The 20,145-nt window shown below is 38.7% G+C and overlaps 1 protein-coding gene across 1 annotated transcript in view; it reads left to right on the forward strand.

Moving 5' to 3' along the window:
- The window catches only part of LOC133133289 (cell adhesion molecule DSCAM-like), a 221,422-nt gene that overhangs the window by 188,780 nt on the left and 12,497 nt on the right, over positions 1-20,145 (forward strand). Inside the window, 7 exon segments of the mRNA XM_061249396.1 lie at positions 1,082-1,245; positions 1,366-1,388; positions 1,390-1,474; positions 5,719-5,907; positions 10,121-10,145; positions 18,383-18,498; positions 19,378-19,527. Coding sequence (XP_061105380.1) covers positions 1,082-1,245; positions 1,366-1,388; positions 1,390-1,474; positions 5,719-5,907; positions 10,121-10,145; positions 18,383-18,498; positions 19,378-19,527 — 752 coding nt within the window.

Raw genomic sequence — 20,145 nt, forward strand, 5'->3', positions numbered from 1 at the left:
ATCATGCCAATCAAACAACCACAAATGAATGACCGTACATACCTACGTCAGGCAAGCCATAGAGCCATACTGAGTCAGTGAATGAAAAGTGACCGAAAGACGTAAGCCGTTAACAAGCAGCGCACATTCTGCGGATCAACTGAATAGTTGGATACCACAGATAATATCTAGCTAAATTCTGTCTTTTCATTTTCTGTAATAAAGACACTTAGGCTAGGCAATAAAAGTGAAGAATGATTTTGCAAAAATCCACAACATGCATTGTGTCATTTAATTTTTTTAGCCAGCATATTGTAGCTAGCTACAGGCTGCAATAATATATTTCAGGTATTGTCTTAATTGCATTGTTTTATTTTGTCATTTAAATGTGGTTTAATCATTAATAATTACATCATAATTTTAGCTAATGTTACATTATATATAATGTGATTGTATATCATTTTAAATATGTCTTAACAACATTGACAACATCTCATTGCCTACAATTTCTTATAAAACCTGAAATGAATCTGTGAAGATGACCAATCCAAAAAATTAAAATATTGCGTTACTTTTGTTTTCTTGGATTAATAGTCTAGGCAATAACAGGGCAACAAGTGGCATCAACTAATGCTGTCTAAAAGACGGGTAATGGTTATATAGCCTATTAAACTTTGGTTGTATTTTACACAATATACAAAATTAATGTTTATAGAGGAAATGATAAATGAATTCCATAACTGGACTGGGTGATATTCTGAGGGGGTCACATGCGGGTGCCTTGTTTACAATGCAAACCAATATAGTTCAATACTGTGAAGAACCAAGGAACATATGATGCATATCATGCATGTACTTTCCAGAAGTACAAGTGAATTAACAAATGGAGCCAAAAGATGCGGCACACTGAACTGAACGAGAGTTGCCGTCACTACTTTATTCTGTAGTGGCCCGTTCAGTATGTACAGTTACATATCGTTTGAGTTAAAAATAAAGTTAGTCACTGCTTCCATCAAAGTGATTTTCATGCTAGTGTCATATAACATTTGAGTGTGAATGCAGAAATGTTCTGTCATTTGAGAGCAGCTTTCTCTGTTTTCAGCAAGGGGACTCCAACTCCTGTCATCATCGATGGCAGGCGTAGTGTTCACAGTAATGGCAGCTTTGTCATTCGAACAGTGAAAGCAGAGGATTCTGGGTATTACACTTGTGTGGCCAGTAACAGCTGGGGATCCAATGAAATTGTGCTGGACCTTCAAGTCCAAGGTAAGCAGAAGAGTTAAAGGAACTGCATTTGATTTATTTGATATGCATCATACATTTGACTGTTTGTTTCTTGAGATAAAGATGACACCACTTTATCCATCATTTTTGTTTTGCCTCTAGTTCCACCAGACCAGCCACGACTCACAGTGACCCACAGTGACCAAGACAACTACCATGTCAATCACTCTGTCCTGGATACCTGGGGACAACGGGGGAAGCTCTATCAGAGGTGAGTCAGATTTCACAGTTACAGTACCATGATCAGTAAGGCAGGCTTTTTGTCAAAGAAGTCACAAGTGTCATAGATTCCTAAAAATTGAGAGAATTTTTGCCATGTGCCAGTCTAAAAGTCAAAAATCTCCTCCATCTTTAGTGCAGTTTTGGATAATAACCTAAACCTAGCCCACTGTGTTCAAGGGATGGGATCGAGATTTCCATCCTTGTCAGTTGTTGCAATGTAAAACATGCTGTACACCTAAACAAACTTTAAAGAAATAAAAACGGACACATAAAAACATCACTTCCTGATATGTTTAAGAATTAGGAAACTTTAGTTTTATCATTACTCTGAACTTCCGTCCACGTATAGTGGCCTCTCAGTTACAAAATCAATGCAATGTAAAATACAGTAACGCATAAAGCACAAACAAATAGGTATATCCTTCCAACAGAACAATAACTAATTGGGGTTTAGTCAACGCTTTAACAAGCACAACACTTCCAAAAGCAAAATTGCTGTAGTTGCTGCTAGGGTAAGCGGTTATGTGTTTTTTCATTTTGCTATATTTATAGTTAGCCAACTATAAATTAGCGATCACCACAAAAGAAAATGTATGATCAGTCCTTGTAACGTTGGATTGCAAAAATTTCTATAAAACTAGGACTTGATTCTCTCATTAAAATAAACATGTAAACTGCGGGTGATCCAAATATTCTGATGATGAGTACCCTTTAAGATTAATGACATTTTTCCGAACACGAGTTCTGTGCAAGTAATTGGATCATTATCCGTGATGATTGGATAAATGTTATTTTTTTTTGTAAGAATGTAAAATTATAGCGAGTGGTGTTACATTGAAATCTGTGGGCCTTCTAAATGTAAGCCAGTGTTATGATTGTTGAAAACGTATTGAGAGCTATCAGGGATTGTAACTTCTGTCAAAAGTAAAAGGTACTTCTGTCTGTCATAGTTTGGTAGTGTACTGGATATTTAATATATATATATATAACGTTTTGGACAGAACCCTACGGACCCTGATAGCATACATTTGCCCGACGTAGGCTGTGGCTAGATCTTGGGTGTGTCCCAATACTCAAAAAATGTATCCTCTCCTTTCTTTCACTACCAACTCATCTCCTCCCTCCTTTCAATGTCCCAATATATAGTACTGTGCAAATGTCTTAGGCACCTGTATAACATTCTGTACAGATAAGATTATTTCAAAAATAATTCAATGAAAGGTCCTAAATAAACATACTATACATTTTACATTACATTTTAGTAATTTGGCAGAATAGTTAAAAATCAATATTTTTTGTGACCACCCTTAAAACTGCATCACTTCTCTGAGAGATCTGCAGTTCTGTAAGACAATCAGCAGGGAGGTTATTCCAAGCATGTTGGAGAACTTGCTACAGTTCTTCTGCAGACTTTGGTTGGTTCCTTGCTTTTTATCTCAGACAGCCTTGATCAAGTTTTCATGTAAAAAGTCAACTGCTTACAGTAATATGTTACTTTTTTGAATGAAATACAAAAATGTCTCTGTAAAATTAATTATTTTGTTTTAACACACTCAAAAAAATAAACATATATATAATAAAGTCTAGGGTGCCTAAGACTTCTGGGGCCTCATTTATAAAACTGTGCTTAGGATTCACGTCAAAAGGTTGCGTAAGCATGAAACCTAGGACGTGCGTACGCAAAAAAATATTCTGATTTATAAAACAGTGCATACGCACGTCCCACGCCAGTTTTCCTTTATAAATCACAATCAACTCTAAGTGTGGCGCAACTTTGCCAGCTTCATGTCCCGCCCACAGTTGCCTATAAATAGGCAGTGAAACACCCCTAATGAATATGCATTTCACGAAGACGACAATGGCAAACGCTGAAAAGAAGGCCAAGAAAAGGGATTTCAGCCATTTGATTGCCTCTGAAAAGCTACAGGTGTGGGAATTATCCTGATTGATTGTAAATGACGAACAGTTCTGCACAACGAATGTGATGATGTAGATGATAATAATAATAATAATAATCATAATAATACACGTTATTTGTCTAGCACCATTGAAAACACAGTTACAAAATTAAGAGATAAAACGAACAAAAATGTATAACAATAAACACATTATAAAACATAATATATGAATATAATAACAATATATGAAACTATGCTCGTATCTGCCCGACTGACGCATTGTAAACGGCATCAGTGCAGCGCAATTTGTCCGACTGTTCACCATATTATTTATGAGAATACATTTAATAACATGAAGTATTGTTTAACAATTCGTCTACATATTTGAGGGATTATTTTACAAGAACATCTCCGTTTATATTTATCATCCTAAATCATATTTTTTGGGCACTCCAGGGAGCATCAATCAAACAGCTGTTTGTTTATTCGTTGTAAGAGAGGCTTTTATCCGTTTTTGCAAATTAACTCTTCGTATATGATACGCGAGAGGTAATATTTCATTACATTACATTACATTGCATGGCATTTAGCAGACGCTCTTATCCAGAGCGACGTACAACAAAGTGCAAATTAAACACGAGAACAAGTGCAAAGAGGACCTGAGAGGACAGTATAGTTCTGAGTCCTAGTGTAAACATGCAGAAAATCAGAACCCTTTAAGAGTACAATCAACAACAATCAATTTCGATTTATTTTACACAGTGGTATCTGTCGTATATCATTTTCGACTTCTCTCGTTGCCAAATGTTGTGTTGCACTTAGGAAGGGAGAGAACCCGTATAGCGAGATTCAACAATACAACACTTTAATAAGTATATCAGGGACGACACACGTCCTTACAGCAGCCATACCCAGCCACAACTCCCGGCAAATCTTTATACCTTTTTACATCCTGTTTCACTTCCCGTTTTCCTGGTCTTACGTCACGAGCATTAAAGGCACAGTTTCTCATTTCTCCAGTTAATGTGCGTACGCATGGGTCAGAGTTTCCGTGGAGAACCGCACATTTTCCCGTCAAGTTCATTTTTTATAAATGCCAAAGTTTGCTTAGAAAGTGGCGTACGCATTCTTTTGTGCCTACGCAACGTTTATAAATGAGGCCCCTGCACAGTACTGTAAGTATATAAATAAAAGGGAAAATTAAATAGGGGAATTAATACAAAGGTAAATAAATACAGAAGCCAAAATATCAATTTGATCAATTAATTAATGCCCACAATTATATTAGGTACATTTAATGGTATATTAATGTATTTTTCAAGTCATTTATTTATTTTGACAGTTTCCGGTCATCCATATAAAAGTAGCCTAAACTGACCTGTGACAAAGTGATCCAAAGAAATTCTTATATATTCATTTTTTTCTGGTGTCAGACCATGCCTACTTATATTGGATATCCACTTTGCTCTTCTTTTCTCTGACAACCATTGTGTTTCTTCTCTCTGATGGCTACTGTAATAATCTTTGCCAAACATAATAATGACTTGTTTAACCCCCGTTCAGCAACTATGCACTGTACAGAAAAAACATTTAAAATCTTGATTATCACTATTTCTAATCAGTATAGCTGACCTGGGATTTTTCTCAATAGCTTTGGCCAATTTTCTGCAATATTTCTAATGTTCTCATAACTGTAGACTTGCCAAAAGATTTTATGCATACAGCACAACCTTATGGTCCACCTCCAAAAGCATGTGCCTCACTACAAATATTTAACTAATATTTCAAAATTAAATAATTGTTTCAATGAATTAGTCAATGTTATCAAAATGAAAAGTCCCTTTATGATTGTTTGAAATATGAAATAATTTTTGTTACAGTGACTTCAAATCAGTTTCTCTTTCTGCTGTACAATATTTCACATTGAAATATGTAAAAGACCACTTGCAATTGTATTGATACTGTGAGACAGTAAGACATTGATTGGCCATCATTTCAACCATGTGCCTTTGTCCTCTTCTGACTCATCCTCTGTTTTGAGGTCTTCTCCTAACCATATGACCACACATCCTTACTCCTCTTCCTCTTCCTCTTGGATGAGCAGGCAGTTGCCCCCGTTCAGTGTTTTAAATTGAATTAGGGCATGAATAGGTGGCAGGTTGAAAGAACCAGGTTGAGAATTTAATCAGGACACCAGGTAGCCCCCTACTCTTTGGAAGAGTGCCATAGGATCTTTAATGGCCACAGCAAGTCAGGACCTCATTTTAACATGTCATCCAAATGACGGGGACTCCATCACAGTGTCCCCACTGCACTGCAGTTTACTTTTCACCAGGGTACATTCTGCAGTACTCAGAGGACAACAGTGAGCAGTGGGGGAACATTCCCATCAGTCCCAGTGAGCGCTCCTATCGCTTGGAGAACCTTAAATGTGACACCTGGTACAAGTTCACCCTCACAGCCCAGAACGGAGTAGGCCCGGGTCGCATCAGTGAGATCATTGAGGCCAAGACACATGGGAAAGGTACTTGTGACTTTTCCCATTTCACACTTTTCTTCCACAGGCTGAATTTTGTTTTTAGCCCCTTTAGGTTTCCACAAATGTACATCTGAGTTCAATGAGTGCTGTATCTGCCAATGTGACAGACATTGCATAAGAGGATAGAATTGGGGTTGATCAGAGGAGAGATTGTACATCTAAATTTGTCCATCAGTTGTGCATTTAAATTGTACTTCTTATGGTGATTGACTTTAACCCTCTCCACTAGCCCTCTTGTGGTTCAGTGATTGACATTTTCAATTATTGTTGCATTCATATTTAAGTCATATAAATATGAAATAATAAAACTGCAAAACAGCAATGCTAGATTGTTAAGACTCTTCCCTAGCGAGAACAGCAGTTTACATGCTTATCTGCCTCTTATTTGCAAAGCAGGGCAATAGAACTCAAGCCTACCCCCTGCCCCGCTCACAGTTTACAACCCACACCTCGCCGCAGAATCCTTGATACCATTTCGCTACATCAAATAATCATGTTCCAATATAAGAACAAAAATATAGTAGTTCAGGACTGAATACAGATTTTACCTAAGCGAATGTCATCTTGAACTACTTCTTACTTAAGTGTTATGGAACGAGAACCCATGGTATATCATGGTTATGCTAGCAGGGTGGTTAGTCACAACGCAAAGTGCAACCCGACCAGTCAATAGAGACAATGGATCGGACCCATCCATTGTATAATGTTCCATAAATGCATTGCTTGGTAATTTCAGTGCTGAACTAATGTGAAGCACGATAAGCTTCTCCTACCCTTTCCAACAAGGTATAATATATCATATTCAGGTGACGGACAGATTAGGAATATCACTGCGTTTGCATAGCAGAATGACTATACAGATGTGCGTAATTACGGGACTTGCTATGAATAAACCTGTAATAGTATCGGCTAACAGGGCTCTGGTTGTAACAATAAAACCAATAAAACGACCTTTCAAAACAGTCTAGAAGTCTAATCTGACTGGAGCGAGGAAATAACAAACGGCAGAGAAGTTCTCAGACACAGAACCCTCAGGTATCGGCGAGTCCTGTGAGGCTCTTTATTGAGAGGATTGAGACTCCAACAACCATGTACACCACCTGACTTAAGGAAAGTCAGCAACCACGGATATTCACCAGACACTCACCTAGGCTCATCTGACTATGCAAGAGACTTACAAATGTGGCAACAAAAAGCACCTACTGCACCAAGGGTTATTCAATACAGACCCCTGGACGGTTGGCGAGTCCCGTGAGGCTCTTAAATCAGAGGGGCGGTCATCCACGACCATGCATTTAGTCTCAGTGAAACACCACACTAATAGCAAACATACAATATGCTTCTCGGCTCTACTGCCAGTGCGGGAGTCTAAGTACACAATCCTAAGTACACAATCTGCCATGGAGATCTGCCACCACAGGTCCCCAGACCTAAAAGGATGTCTTCTCCAACAGCGGTGTCTTGAGCCTTAGTGTTATACACCAGGGTCATTGAGTTAGTTTGGAGCAGGTTATGAAAATGATCCCAATTGAGGGGCCATGGAAATATGGCCGCAGTAAGAAATTCGGCTGAAATCTGAGTAATCACATTAGTACTATTGTCGAGGACCCGGCCCTAGGCCCCCCTGATGAGAGATTGACGGGGGATGGGTTAGGAAGGAATGCGTTGTTAACCCCTCGCACACGCTATCGAGGTGGTAGTAAGAACGCCCGTAAGAAGAAAAATATGTGGTTCAGAGATAATGAGCAGCCATACTTGTCAGTAGAGGAGTCTGAAGTCGGGGGACTTAGATTCAGGGTTTTAAGGAGCAAGGTTAAAGTTCTGACTGAGAATACCCCAACCCTACAGGGGAGGGGCACAATGCCTGGCTAAAGAAAAAAAAAAAAAGGAAAATGGAAGGGATGTCAATACCGAAAGAAAATTAAGAGGCTTCAAGGGCCTTCCTGATTATAGCACAAATAATTTATCGGATAGATTCAAAGGACTGACTATAGAAGAGTTGGAGGATGAATTACACTCAGCTATTGGCTGGATGTCCTTTGTAGATCCCTTAAGGCGCTGCGGAGAGGAGCACCTGAAGAGTGTATTGAGATGGTGGCAGGCATTAACTTCTGGCTTGCATGAGATCAAGGTGTGGAGGAAGTCAAAGAGAGACTATGAAATTGAAACAGACACCAGTGATGAATAGGTTCCTTAAAAAAATACAAAAAAGCTAGTGTTTCCACTCATATATTAAGATGGTGGAAATTCCCAACCGGAGGGGCACATGAGATAAAGTATTGGGGAAATTTCTTTTGAGGTATGAGAAAATGACAGTGGGAGAAACAGAAATAATGAATATGGTCATTAAAAAACAAGTTACATAAGAGATAAATGTCTTCCCGCTTGAAATATTGGGGACATTTCTAATCAAAAAGGTACACTTTTGTATGCAAAAAAGATATATAAGGAATAAGCTTTTAGACCTTAGGATAGCATCTTAGAATTTTGCTTCAGAAGATATCTATGGGCTGTTGAAAGAGAGAGCTACGCAGGACAGCTGTAGTCAAGCTGGAGTGGCGCGCTCCCTCTGCGCGCCACTCCAGGATCTGGATATGGAGAACAGAGTGATGTACGCGGTGCGGACTCAGCCCAAGAATTGTGGCAGCGGGACTGATGTCGAAGAGGTGTTCACGCGCATCCCTCATCATACAGAAAAGCTGGTGAAAGAGTTAAAGGGCTTTTACGACATGCATGGAGCCGTGAACTGCACCTGGAGGCCAACAGACGGGACGCGGGGTTCCTCCACGCTACAGAACACCTTCCTGCTGGACCCACGCAAGAACCTGAAGCCTCCCCCCCTAACCTCAGTGTCAGTGAGGAGAGGCATATGCTGTGGCTGCACTGCAAAACCCCCGACGTGTTCGAAGACATACCAGTGCACATCCCATACAACAGGCAGGAGAAGTACGAAGTGCAAAGTCACGTCTTTCAAAAGTCTGGGTCCTGATCCTGCCGCAGATTCCCAAACCAATGCAGCTGTTCAAAGAGCTCATCAACAGCAAGGAGGAGGGATCAAATCCCACAGAAAACGAGATGGCTATATTTAGGGCATGGGTGGTAATTATAATCTATATTACTTGTAGAAGTAGGAAAAGTAATACATAGAAGTAATACATTATAAGTTTCCTTTTATTTTTATGTCTTTTATTTCTCATTAAGATACTATATACGATATAAATAAGTAGTAGACTTTAGGGGTGTTCGTACCCATTGTATTAATGGAAGTTCAGTAGCTTTTATCTCCATGAAGGGGGAGCCATAAGATAAGGTAAAGGCCAAAGAGGATGATGGGTATTTGAGGGGTGTACCTTGACTTTTAAACATCATGATGGAAAGGTAAATTAGAAAGAGCTAAAGGGGTATATGTAACTTGCATGTGATCAGCAAACTGAAAGATGATATATATCATGTCAGCTGTATAACTCTTCTTTTGATTGATTATAATAAAGTATATCTTACTATAATCATATGTGATAAAGATTCTTTAGAGGAATACATTGAATACAGGACATCGAATACCAGATTTGCATCACACCCTTCACTTCGAGACTGGGCTGGAAGTTCAGTAGAACTTACCAGGGCTCCAGGACGTTCAGAGTACTTGAGTTCGTCCCCGAGACACCTCATAGTGAGGTACTGCTCGTGGGAACGTGAGGTCTGAGCTCGGCAAGGGGTCCGTGGCTCACGACACTATATCAAGACACAAAGCACATAGAATAGTAACAACAACAGAAACAACATATGGGTGCATAGTATCGTATATTTTGTAAATTCATAGAAAACAACAGTGTATACATGGCAAATATCACCCCGTTCAGTAATTAGTCCAAGTGAGCCATATCGTATCACTAAATGAATTTCACATCCACATTAGTGCATTGAACTTTAACAACAATAGCGACACATCTGTGCATTGTATGGCATTAAAAGCCAGAAGTAGGGTGCTACATCTTTGCTTATAACATTAAGTTAACCCCCAAATCTTCTGACGGCGAGCATCAGAACCCAGTGAAAGTTAGCATGTGTTGTCTTGAAATGCCTCCGCAAGTTATATTCTAACACACCGGCCTCGTACCAACTGATATAAACACATACTTATCTGTCCTTTGAGGGTTAAATTGTTGGTTTTCTGTGTCAACTTTTCGCTTTTTTACAGTAGAAAGAGACATTCTAGCGATCAAGTGCGTGCTGTTGTGAATGATGTTTGGAAGGTTTAATAAGTGCTCTAGACGTCAAAGCGCAGAATGCGATTGATAGCTTGCGTCAGCCAGGGTTGACGTCAATTGGAACGAGATGAACAGAAATAATTCTGCAGCAGCATACAGAAATTATACAGCGGAAATATTCTCTTTTTCTTTTAATTAGTTGCCTGGAACCACTTAAAGGGCCAATACAAATGACCTTGCGGGCCGGACCCAGCCCCAGGCCGCCAATTAAATAGGCCTGCTATACACACACAACAGACATAAACAATAACAACAACGAACGATTGGGTTGCTACAACCAATGGTGTTCCAATGTCAGCACGTTCACAGAGAAGGGGTGGGATAAACAGTATTGTGGTTTGAGCGTGTTTGTTGCTGTAATTATAAGGTTGAGGAATGGTGGACTATGGCGAATGTGTCCGCCACTAAACCCCGGGAGGTCGAGGAAACTAAAACAACTCGGAGACAGCTCTGATCAAATAAAGAAAATAGCCCCAAAAAACGGCTAATGAAAATAAAGCAACCCTTAAAAACCAGGGCGAATAACACAACCAAAATGAGGGCTAAAAGGCGAGCCCTGTAACCCCGGACCGGGGATCCCCAAAATAAAAGTACAACCTAGTATAAAAGACTAGGTAAACAAAATAAACAACCGTGAGTCGCAGCTCCGGAAAACGCACAAACCAAAATACATACTGGGGACAACTCCCCTCACCCACAGACTCACACAAGCCGAAAACAAAAGAGAAAAAAACTAAAGAACCTACAGAACCAGCACAATACCTGACTCATTTAACAGTGAGTCTACCGTGTGCTTACCAGCTTGGTGGCAGAGCGAACAATGACACCAAAGCATCGACCAATGGTCAAAGAGGGCTTTAAATACCTTCTGGAGGTAGACACCCAGTTGGCACTAATGAGCACCAGGTGAAAATAATAAACCCCTTGTGGCCACAACCGGTACTACCTCCCAACCCTGACAGTAATTCCTTTCTTGTCTGAAATCTCTCTTTTTGAGTTGTAAACTGAGTGTCTTGCTTCCGTTTTATAGATAGCATTAATCATATTATTAACAAAAACAAAAATGTGATTAAGCCGTGCCAGTGCAAAAAAAAGCCATGCACTGTCACCCTGACATGCACTGAAGTTTTGTTTGAGCCACACCCCAGTTTGTGACATGGCGGCAAATGAACGCGCAAACTATGCCCTGCTTGTTGATTGATAGGGCTATTCAAACCAATCTGCTGAAGGGGACATGTAGCTAGCATGGTTACGTTAGCTATGAAGTTATGTAAATGGTGGTAGAGACATCTGCTGCTGTAGATACACAACACTGGACTATATAAAGCTGCAAAAAATAAAAGCAACAATGAATTGTTGAGTTTGTGAGTATGCCTGCTTATGTTACATTAATTACGTTAATTTTTTTATTTTTTATTTTTATTTTTACAGTTACGTTAATTTGAAACATTTTTTTATTCGAAATGTATTGGCTATTACACATGAAAACGTGGTTTCGGTTAACGTAGTTATGAAGGTGGAATAACCATATGGCCTATTTGCCTATGCAAATCCGTACATGGCATCAATGATATATTAGGGGTATAGACAGCATAGTCTGTGCTTGTGAAAATGAGTCTCGTACAGGTGTCCTAGAGCGCACAGACCAGTGGGAATCCAGTGGTCATGGTCCAATGTCATAGGTAAGGGCAGGTTTGAGGTTCTGCAGGACAAATTTGTGGAGTTAGCAGAAAAGATTAGGAGCAGAACCTGCACGATAGTCTATTCTACCTGTGCCACGTGCAAGAAGAGGGAAGCAGCACTTTATCTGGAGGTTTAACACGTGGCTGCAACTTTTTTATAAGAGGGTTCATGGGACATTGGGACTCCTTTTGGGACAGGGGTGAACTGTACAAGCAAGATAAAGGTCTTAACATTGGAGTGTATTACTAACTGCCAGCTTCAGATAGTAGTGTAAATATAATTAAAAATTAAATTAAAATTAAAAATATAGAACAAGCTTGCTAGGGAGGTGAGACTATTATCATGGGAGACTTCAATTACCGAAATATTAACCGGAATTTGGTGACCGGACAGGGAAAAAGTGAGGAGGAATTTTTGATAAATGACCTTTTTTTGACACAGTATGCCAGTCAGCCTACGAGAGGGCAATCGATTTTAGGTCTGGTAATATGTAATGATTCAGGCAGAATTTGCAGGATAGAGGTAATGGAACCACTTGGGACAAGTGACCATTCCACAATAAGTTTTGATGTATTTTGGCAAATTAAAAGGGGTTCCTCCAAGTAATGTAGACAGGGAACAAGTTCTTGATTGCAGAATTGTGAATGAAAAGTGGAGCAGGTTCAAAAGGGTTATACTTGACAGTGTAAATGTATTCCTAAGAAATGTGAATTGAGAAAACAATCTGCACAGTGGATGAATACAGCTATACAAAAAATAATAAACTGTATCAGATATATAAAAAGGACAGAGAGTAATAAAGCTGAACATTGTAATATGCGTGGTTAAAAAAGAACTAAGGTTATCCAAAAGGCAATTTGAAAGGAAAATCACAGATGATGCTAAATGCAGTCCCAAACGCTTTTTTCAATACTGCAGTAGGAAAAGGAAAATTAAAGAGGAGGTCAAGTGCATTAAGAATAACAAAGGAGAACTGCTGTATAAGAATAAAGATATTGCTGAGGCCTTAAATGGCTACTTTGTTGAGATTTTTACCAGGGAGGAGGTTACTAGTAGGCCGGAAGGCATGCTCAATACTAACAATGTTTTAGCCAATATTGGGGTAGGGGATAAAGAAATATTGGATAAATTACATAAACTCAAGACAAATAAAGCAGCAGTCCCAGATGGCATATTCCCAAGGGTACTCAAAGAGGTAAGTGAGATCATTTTTAAACCACTGGCAAGTATTTTTAGACAGCCATAGAAACTGGAGAAATCCGGATGACTGGAAACAAGGTAATATAATACCAATATATGAGAAAGGGGACCATACTGTATTAGGAAACTACAGGCCTGTCAGTCTAACTAACATGTTTAATACTGGAATCAACTGGAATTATTTCTTGAAAAGAATAACATTCTAAGGGATAGCCAGCATGGTTTTCGATAGGGTAGGTCATGCCTGACAAACCTTTTGGCATTCTTTGAGGAAGCTACCAAGTGATGATAGCAGGGCTTATGATATTGTATATCAAGATTTCCAAAAAGCATTCGATAAGGTACCACTTGACAAACTGAGGACAGTAAGAATTGTAGGAGCCATTTCGAAGTGGGTTCAGAATTGGCTACGGGAAAGGACACAAAGAGTAATAGTAGGAGGGGCCTTATCCGAGCATAATCAGTGTATTGTGGGAAGTGGAGTCCCACAGGGATTGGTGCTGGGGCCACTGCTCTTCCTCATTTACATAAATGACCTAGACATGGACATTGAAAGTAATTTAGTTAAATTAGCAGATGATACAAAACTAGGAGGTTTAGCTAACAGTATAGACCAGTGGAGGCTCCTCCATAGAGGTGGAGGAGGCCTGGCCTCCCCAATAATTTGAGAGAAGAGAGAGATAAAAAAAAAACAATAAATATATTTATTTTATTTATTTATTTTAACAAAAAACATATTTTTTATTTTTTATATTCATATTATTTTAGTTTTGTTCATAAATCTAAATTTTCCCATGGCTAAAACCCAATATTGCAATTGGTAAGCAACAGGCCAGATTTCCCTATCAGTTTGTATTAAGGGAGGCCAGGCCTCCCCTAGGAAATTCGCTTTTCATAGAAGTCAATGTAATGCATTTTTTTTCATGCCAATATGTGATTGGCCAGATCACTGAAAATGGGTGGGCAACGGAGGCCTGGCCTCACCATGCATTGTGTCCAGGGCTGAAAGATTGACATTTTGTTCGTCCAATCACATGCTACTGGTTCATTTGGAATCAACTGTCCTTTCCTTTCCTATTCAACACAGAAGCCATTTTGAGAATTCGCTAGTCACTTCAGTCAAACAAACACTCGCCATAGTGGCTACGAGTGTCCTATCAACTTGTGCTTTTCAGGAAATTTAGAGAACACCCCTGGCTATCATCCCTGGAGTTTATAGCTCATTTGGCCAAACACTTTTGCTTAAAACTACCTGAGAGATCTTGGGCTGGAGATATGCAGATTCCAGATACTAGGGAGTGAGAATGACATTCAATAGTTCATGTTAGACACCATTTGGGATTTATTGAACAGTTTTATTTTTAATGTAGTCCATTTCGTTTTATTACAAGTCAATTTAATAATCTTCCATATCAAATTACCGAATTGTTGCTCTGTGAGGAAATTCACTCTAAATACGAATAGAGTGCTGCCCTCTAGTGGATAACGTTAACGTTAGATAAAGCCAACTGGAACCATATTTTTACATATTTTATATTAAATATATTGAATAAAACTACATATGATAAAGAAAGTGTTATCTTATCTTTTTTATATGCTAAACTTGATTAAATTGGTGATTACATGTTGAAGCTGTAGAAGAATGAAAAATGTAAGCTAAACAAAATTGTTTTTAACTACATAATTAAAATTCCTGCCTTTTACACATGTTCACTTGGCATTTATATTACATCCAAACGTCATTTCTCAGCTTAATTATCAGGCAGGCTCATAGACTTACAGCAATGTCATTTCTTCAGGAAGGCACAAGGCTAAGCTCTGCACAATGAATTTCATCAGCCAGAACTTTCTGACTGTAGCTTACACTCCAAATAGTATGCCTTTGGCAGATAAGAGAACAGGGAACATTCCATCGCGAGTGAAGTGAGCAAGCGGAAAAAAATGGCCTCCTCAATTCTGGAAGTCACCAGCCTCCACTGGTATAGACTCTACTAAAGTAATCCAGGAAGACTTAAACAGAATCCAGAAGTGGGAGAAAACCTGGAAAAGGAAATTCAATGCAACTAAATGTAAAGTTCTACATGTGGGAAATAAAAATATAAGGCAGGATTACTTCATGGGGGGTACAAAATTGGATAGTGCTCAAGTGAAAAAAGACTTGGGGGTCATATTTGACCAAAGCCTTTCAGGTTCTAGTCAATGTGCAGTAGAAGTAAAGAAGGCCAATAGGATGTTAGGATACCTTACCAGGAGTATTGATTATAAATCCAAGGAAGTTATACTCGCCTTATACAATACTCTTGTTAGATCACACTTGGAGTACTATGTGCAGTTCTGGGGACTGCACTATAAGAAGGACATAGAGGCACTAGAAAAGCTTCAGAGAAGGGCAACCAGATTGATTCCATATGTAAAAGATAGGAGTTACGAGGATAGATGCTTAATCTCTTCAAGTTTAGTAAAAGGAGGCTTAGGGGGGATTTGACTTAACTTAAATGAATTAAAAGGGATTAACAAAGTGAAGCATAGGGGATTCTTCAGGTTGAGTTAGGTTAGCAGAACGAGAGGACACATAGGAAAAGGCGAGCATTGGTGGGATGAATGGCCTGTTCTCGCCATTACTTTATGTTATGTTATGATAATAGAAAGTCATGGCAGTGCATTCTTAATTTTGTGGGGGATAAGTGACAGATATGTGGAATCATAATATATGCCCTACTCCACACCAGATTCACAAAAGCAGGGAAAATTCCTGCAGGGTAACGATCTATTCCCAAACTCAGAGAACTACAGTGGCTGACTAGCTAGCTGCCTAGCCACTAGCCAGGGACGTTATGTCACTTCTTAAGGTTCACAGAAGATCCGTGTTTATTTGTTGATACGCAAATTCAAACTACAGGCAAACTGAACGTAGCTTTCCACTATGCTGTATCTAGATAAAAATGAACACCTCATTAATTGTACCGCCACCATATAAAATGCATTGGCAAAGTTTATCATTACATAAAAATATATCAAATTGTACAGATGCTTGTATTGGCATAAAAGTAAAGTCATTAGGCCAGTCAATGTTATCATATTATATAAGGTAGAATTTTGAGTGCAGAACCCTGTTGTTCTTAACAGCAACATATTATTCACAGATTTCATGCCAATCAAGTCTCAGGTAGAAGCTATAGGGAAGAGGGATGAAAACATGAAGAATTGTAATTTTAACCAATGCATTTTTTTTATTGCACATGATCGCTCAGCATGCCTGGACATAAACTACAAATTTCTGTAACTGTGAGGTTATTAGGCTATCTAACTTACAATGTTAACATTTAACTATTAAGATGGTTTGAAAAAAGTTAGAAAATGCTAATAAATTTGTCTGTACTCCACTTAAAAAAAGAAGAAGATACAACCCCTATAACCCCATAAGCAGTATCGGTTAACTGGTTAACTGTTTAAAAAATGAGATGGTAACCGTTTGCAAAAACTGATGATTTGTCATATCCCTAGTTTGCATTATCAATTCGATTTTTGGCTGGGTTTTTGCATGATCATGTGAAAATGATAATGCAAATGGAAACAATGCAATTGTCACTCTTGTGCTGTGAAAACATTAACATTACATGATAAAGGGCCAATTAAATTATCATTTGATTTTTGTCATGGATAATGTGGTTACAATATGAAGCTCATTTTAAATGTGATTTTGCATTTTCATTTAAATTATGTCGTTGTAGAGGATGAGAAACTGAATATGAAATGGAATTTTGCATTCACATTTTAATATTGTCCTATAAGGTGCATACATTAACATTAAAATGCAAAGCAGACCTGGCAGGAGGGCTGAGTCAGGAAACAATGTAGGGTTTGACACAGGAGAATTGAAACACGGAATGAGGAATAGATGTGCATGAAGGAAAACAGTTGACGAGGCACAGGTGAGATGAATGAATGAAAGAACAGACTACAGAAAGCGAAGAGGGACACAACACACAAAATAAACCAGGAAATAGACAAAAGGCAGAACCAGCTGAATATAGAGTATGGCAGCTAAGCTTTCCTCTATATGTGGCGAGTCGCCACAAAATTCCTACTGTCGGAACCTTGCAAGTACTTATTCCTGGCTGGTGGCATCCTGGCCACAGAGGCAAATGAAACAGGAAACCACTGTTAGCATTTTTTGCTCGATTTTCCCTTCTCTTCGTTTTTAAATCATAACTTCTGCCTTGATATGGTTAAATGGACTGCATTAACATTGCGCTTTACCTTCACCATCAAGCCATGGCTCATTTTCTTCAGTCTCAGCTACAGGAATAAACCATGAAACAGTCATTTTCATTGCTCTTCACAGGTTTATATACAGTCAGGTCCATAAGTATTTGGACACTGACACAATTTTAGTAATTTTGCCTCCACAATGGATTTGAAACAGAACAATCAAGATGTGATTGAAGTGTCGACTTTCAGCTTTAATTCAAGAGGTTTAACATAAATATTGCATTAACCATTTAGGAATTATAGCCACTTTTCTACATAGTCCCTCCATTTTCTGTCTGGAGTTGATTTCAAGTGTTAAATCCCTTGAATTAAAGCTGAAAATCTAGATTATTTCATTTCAAATCCAGTGTGGTGGTGTACAGAGGCAAAATTAAAGAAATTGTGTTGCTGTCCGAATACTTATGGACCTGACAGTATGTGTTAACTGCAGTTAAAAAGGCAAAAAATAAATGTATTCATATTTCTGTCACTCGAAAGTCTTAGAATGAGAAAACAACCATAAGAAATATCACATAGAAAATCTAATATTTATATAATTATAAGCAGACCCAAATTGGAAAACAAAACTGTTTCAAGTATGAAACTATACAGTATGTCTAACAAACACACATATATACGCAATGGTGGTACATACTTCTAAAACATTCCTCTCTCCTCTAACTGCTTTCTTGACAGAACCAAAATGGAAGAATCTTTGTAGCTGGACAGCCCATATTCTTCATGGGGTACCTCTATCTGATTGTTTTAGAACGGAAAGCTACCAGGATGAATTTTTCAATGGAGCTGGCCAATTGGCTCTATGATGTTGTTAGTGAATGTTACGGACTGAAGCATTGTAGGATTTATGGTAAACCCCACCCCAATCTTTTCACCTCAAGAAAGATTGTTTTTCTTTATTAGAAAAAATGTGACCAAGCTCAGATTGAAAATGCACAAATAAATATTTGTTTTATTGACATTTGATTATGAGTGCTTTATTGCTCACTGGAGACCTGGTCAGTCTGTGAGGGTTAATTGACATCTTTTCTATTTGTCAGTAAAAACACCAGGCCCTCAGAAACTCAGAACACGCAGCAGCAGACTCTACGCATGCACATCGACATTCCCAGGGCTCAGCTGCTGATTGAGGAGAGGGACACCATGGAGACAATCGGTAAGGTCCTCTTGCCCCTGCTCATGCACTCAGCTCCTCTCTGGCTCATCCCACAGCCCATCAATGAACTTTTGAGTGCAGTCATTTCAGAGAAAAAATGTGCTATATTTCCCTTAAAGTCAAAACATCTAATTTACCCTGGAGCACTGCTATCAGCATCAGTTTAAAAAGCATCATTCCTTGTTTCATTAGGTTGTGAAGACAAAATGCTTTATTTTATTTCCAATTTTGTGGAAATCCTGTTATTTATCTTACAAAATTCATTGATCTCTGCACACCTTATGAAGTCTGTGATATGTGACTGCATGACCTGCATTGACTGAAACTGGGATTACATACTGCTGCTTGTATCTGGGATTATACAGGCTGACTGCTGTTTTTAGCCATATTTACCCAACTCCTGTGAGGCTTCAGCCATTCTTTCCTGGTATCATCTATCCCCTGTTGGGGATATGCCTTTACTTATAGGATTGCGAGGGGTTCATGTACTATGGACTACATTGCAGTCCATAAGTATTTGGACAGTGGTACAATTTCTGTTCTTTTCATCAGAGCACATGGCCTGCCTTCGACCTGTGGCATTGTATTTATAGCTCCGTCCGTGCTTGGCCTTCCACGTAAGAGCCAATGCTTGATTAAATGAGCTGACTCATCAGTCTACATCACCCGTTTCATGATGGAGGCCTTTGTGACTTATTCAAGAGAAGAACAGTCAAATGTTTTCCATGTTTTCCAAAAGTAGTCCTTTGTGTTCTTTTGAAGCAATCACTATCTTTGCCACTAAGAAATTTTGCACAGCATATAGATTCAACACAAGTTTGAAACAATGTATGGAACTATGGAGGTACTTCTTGTGACAGTCGTTTCCCTCATTCCCAGACGACAGGTCCACAGTGCTGCTGACTGATGCTGATTTTGGGGAGACATCCAAACAGAAGTCGTCCACCGTCACACACACAGTCCACTACCACTCTGTTTCCCAGACCACTGGGCCACTGGTGGATGTATCTGATGCCCGACCAGGAACCAGTAATGCTCAAACCTTCTTATGTGTTTTATGTAATTAAATGGTAAAAGTGACTGAGGCCTGTCTTCAATGCTTGTCTTTAACTTGGACTCACGATGCAAAAAAATTAATAATTACAAGCATTTTAGAATTGTATTGAGACTTTAATTCTTTATCTTTTTTCTAAATAAGATGAAAAAAATTGCGATGAGGTAAGACAGTTTGACTCATTTCAGGATTAAGAAAATTTTGGATTATAGTTCAAACTATAGTTCAAACATTGTTAATAGCCCCATTACAACCATGAGCTCTGATATTATTCACAATAATACTTTATGGTCTAAAACTGTGTTTTATGTCAGACACATTTCTGTGCCAACACCAGAAAGGCCAGAATTAGGGCATTTAGTCTTGTAAATGCAATAACCACCTTCCGCTTCCATAAATATTTAGGGTTAAAATATATGCATTTTAAAAATTCTAAAACTGTTTGTACGGTGGCTCTGAAGTGCAAGACGCATGCTACATTTAGAAACGCACTGTGAATACGGAAAGCACATTCACCAATTTGATAGACCATATGCTGCATTAAGAAACGTGCTGTGAATTCAGAAAACACATTTACCTATTTGACAACATGC

The sequence above is a fragment of the Conger conger genome, chromosome 7 (assembly GCF_963514075.1).
Source record: "Conger conger chromosome 7, fConCon1.1, whole genome shotgun sequence".
Taxonomy (NCBI): domain Eukaryota; kingdom Metazoa; phylum Chordata; class Actinopteri; order Anguilliformes; family Congridae; genus Conger; species Conger conger.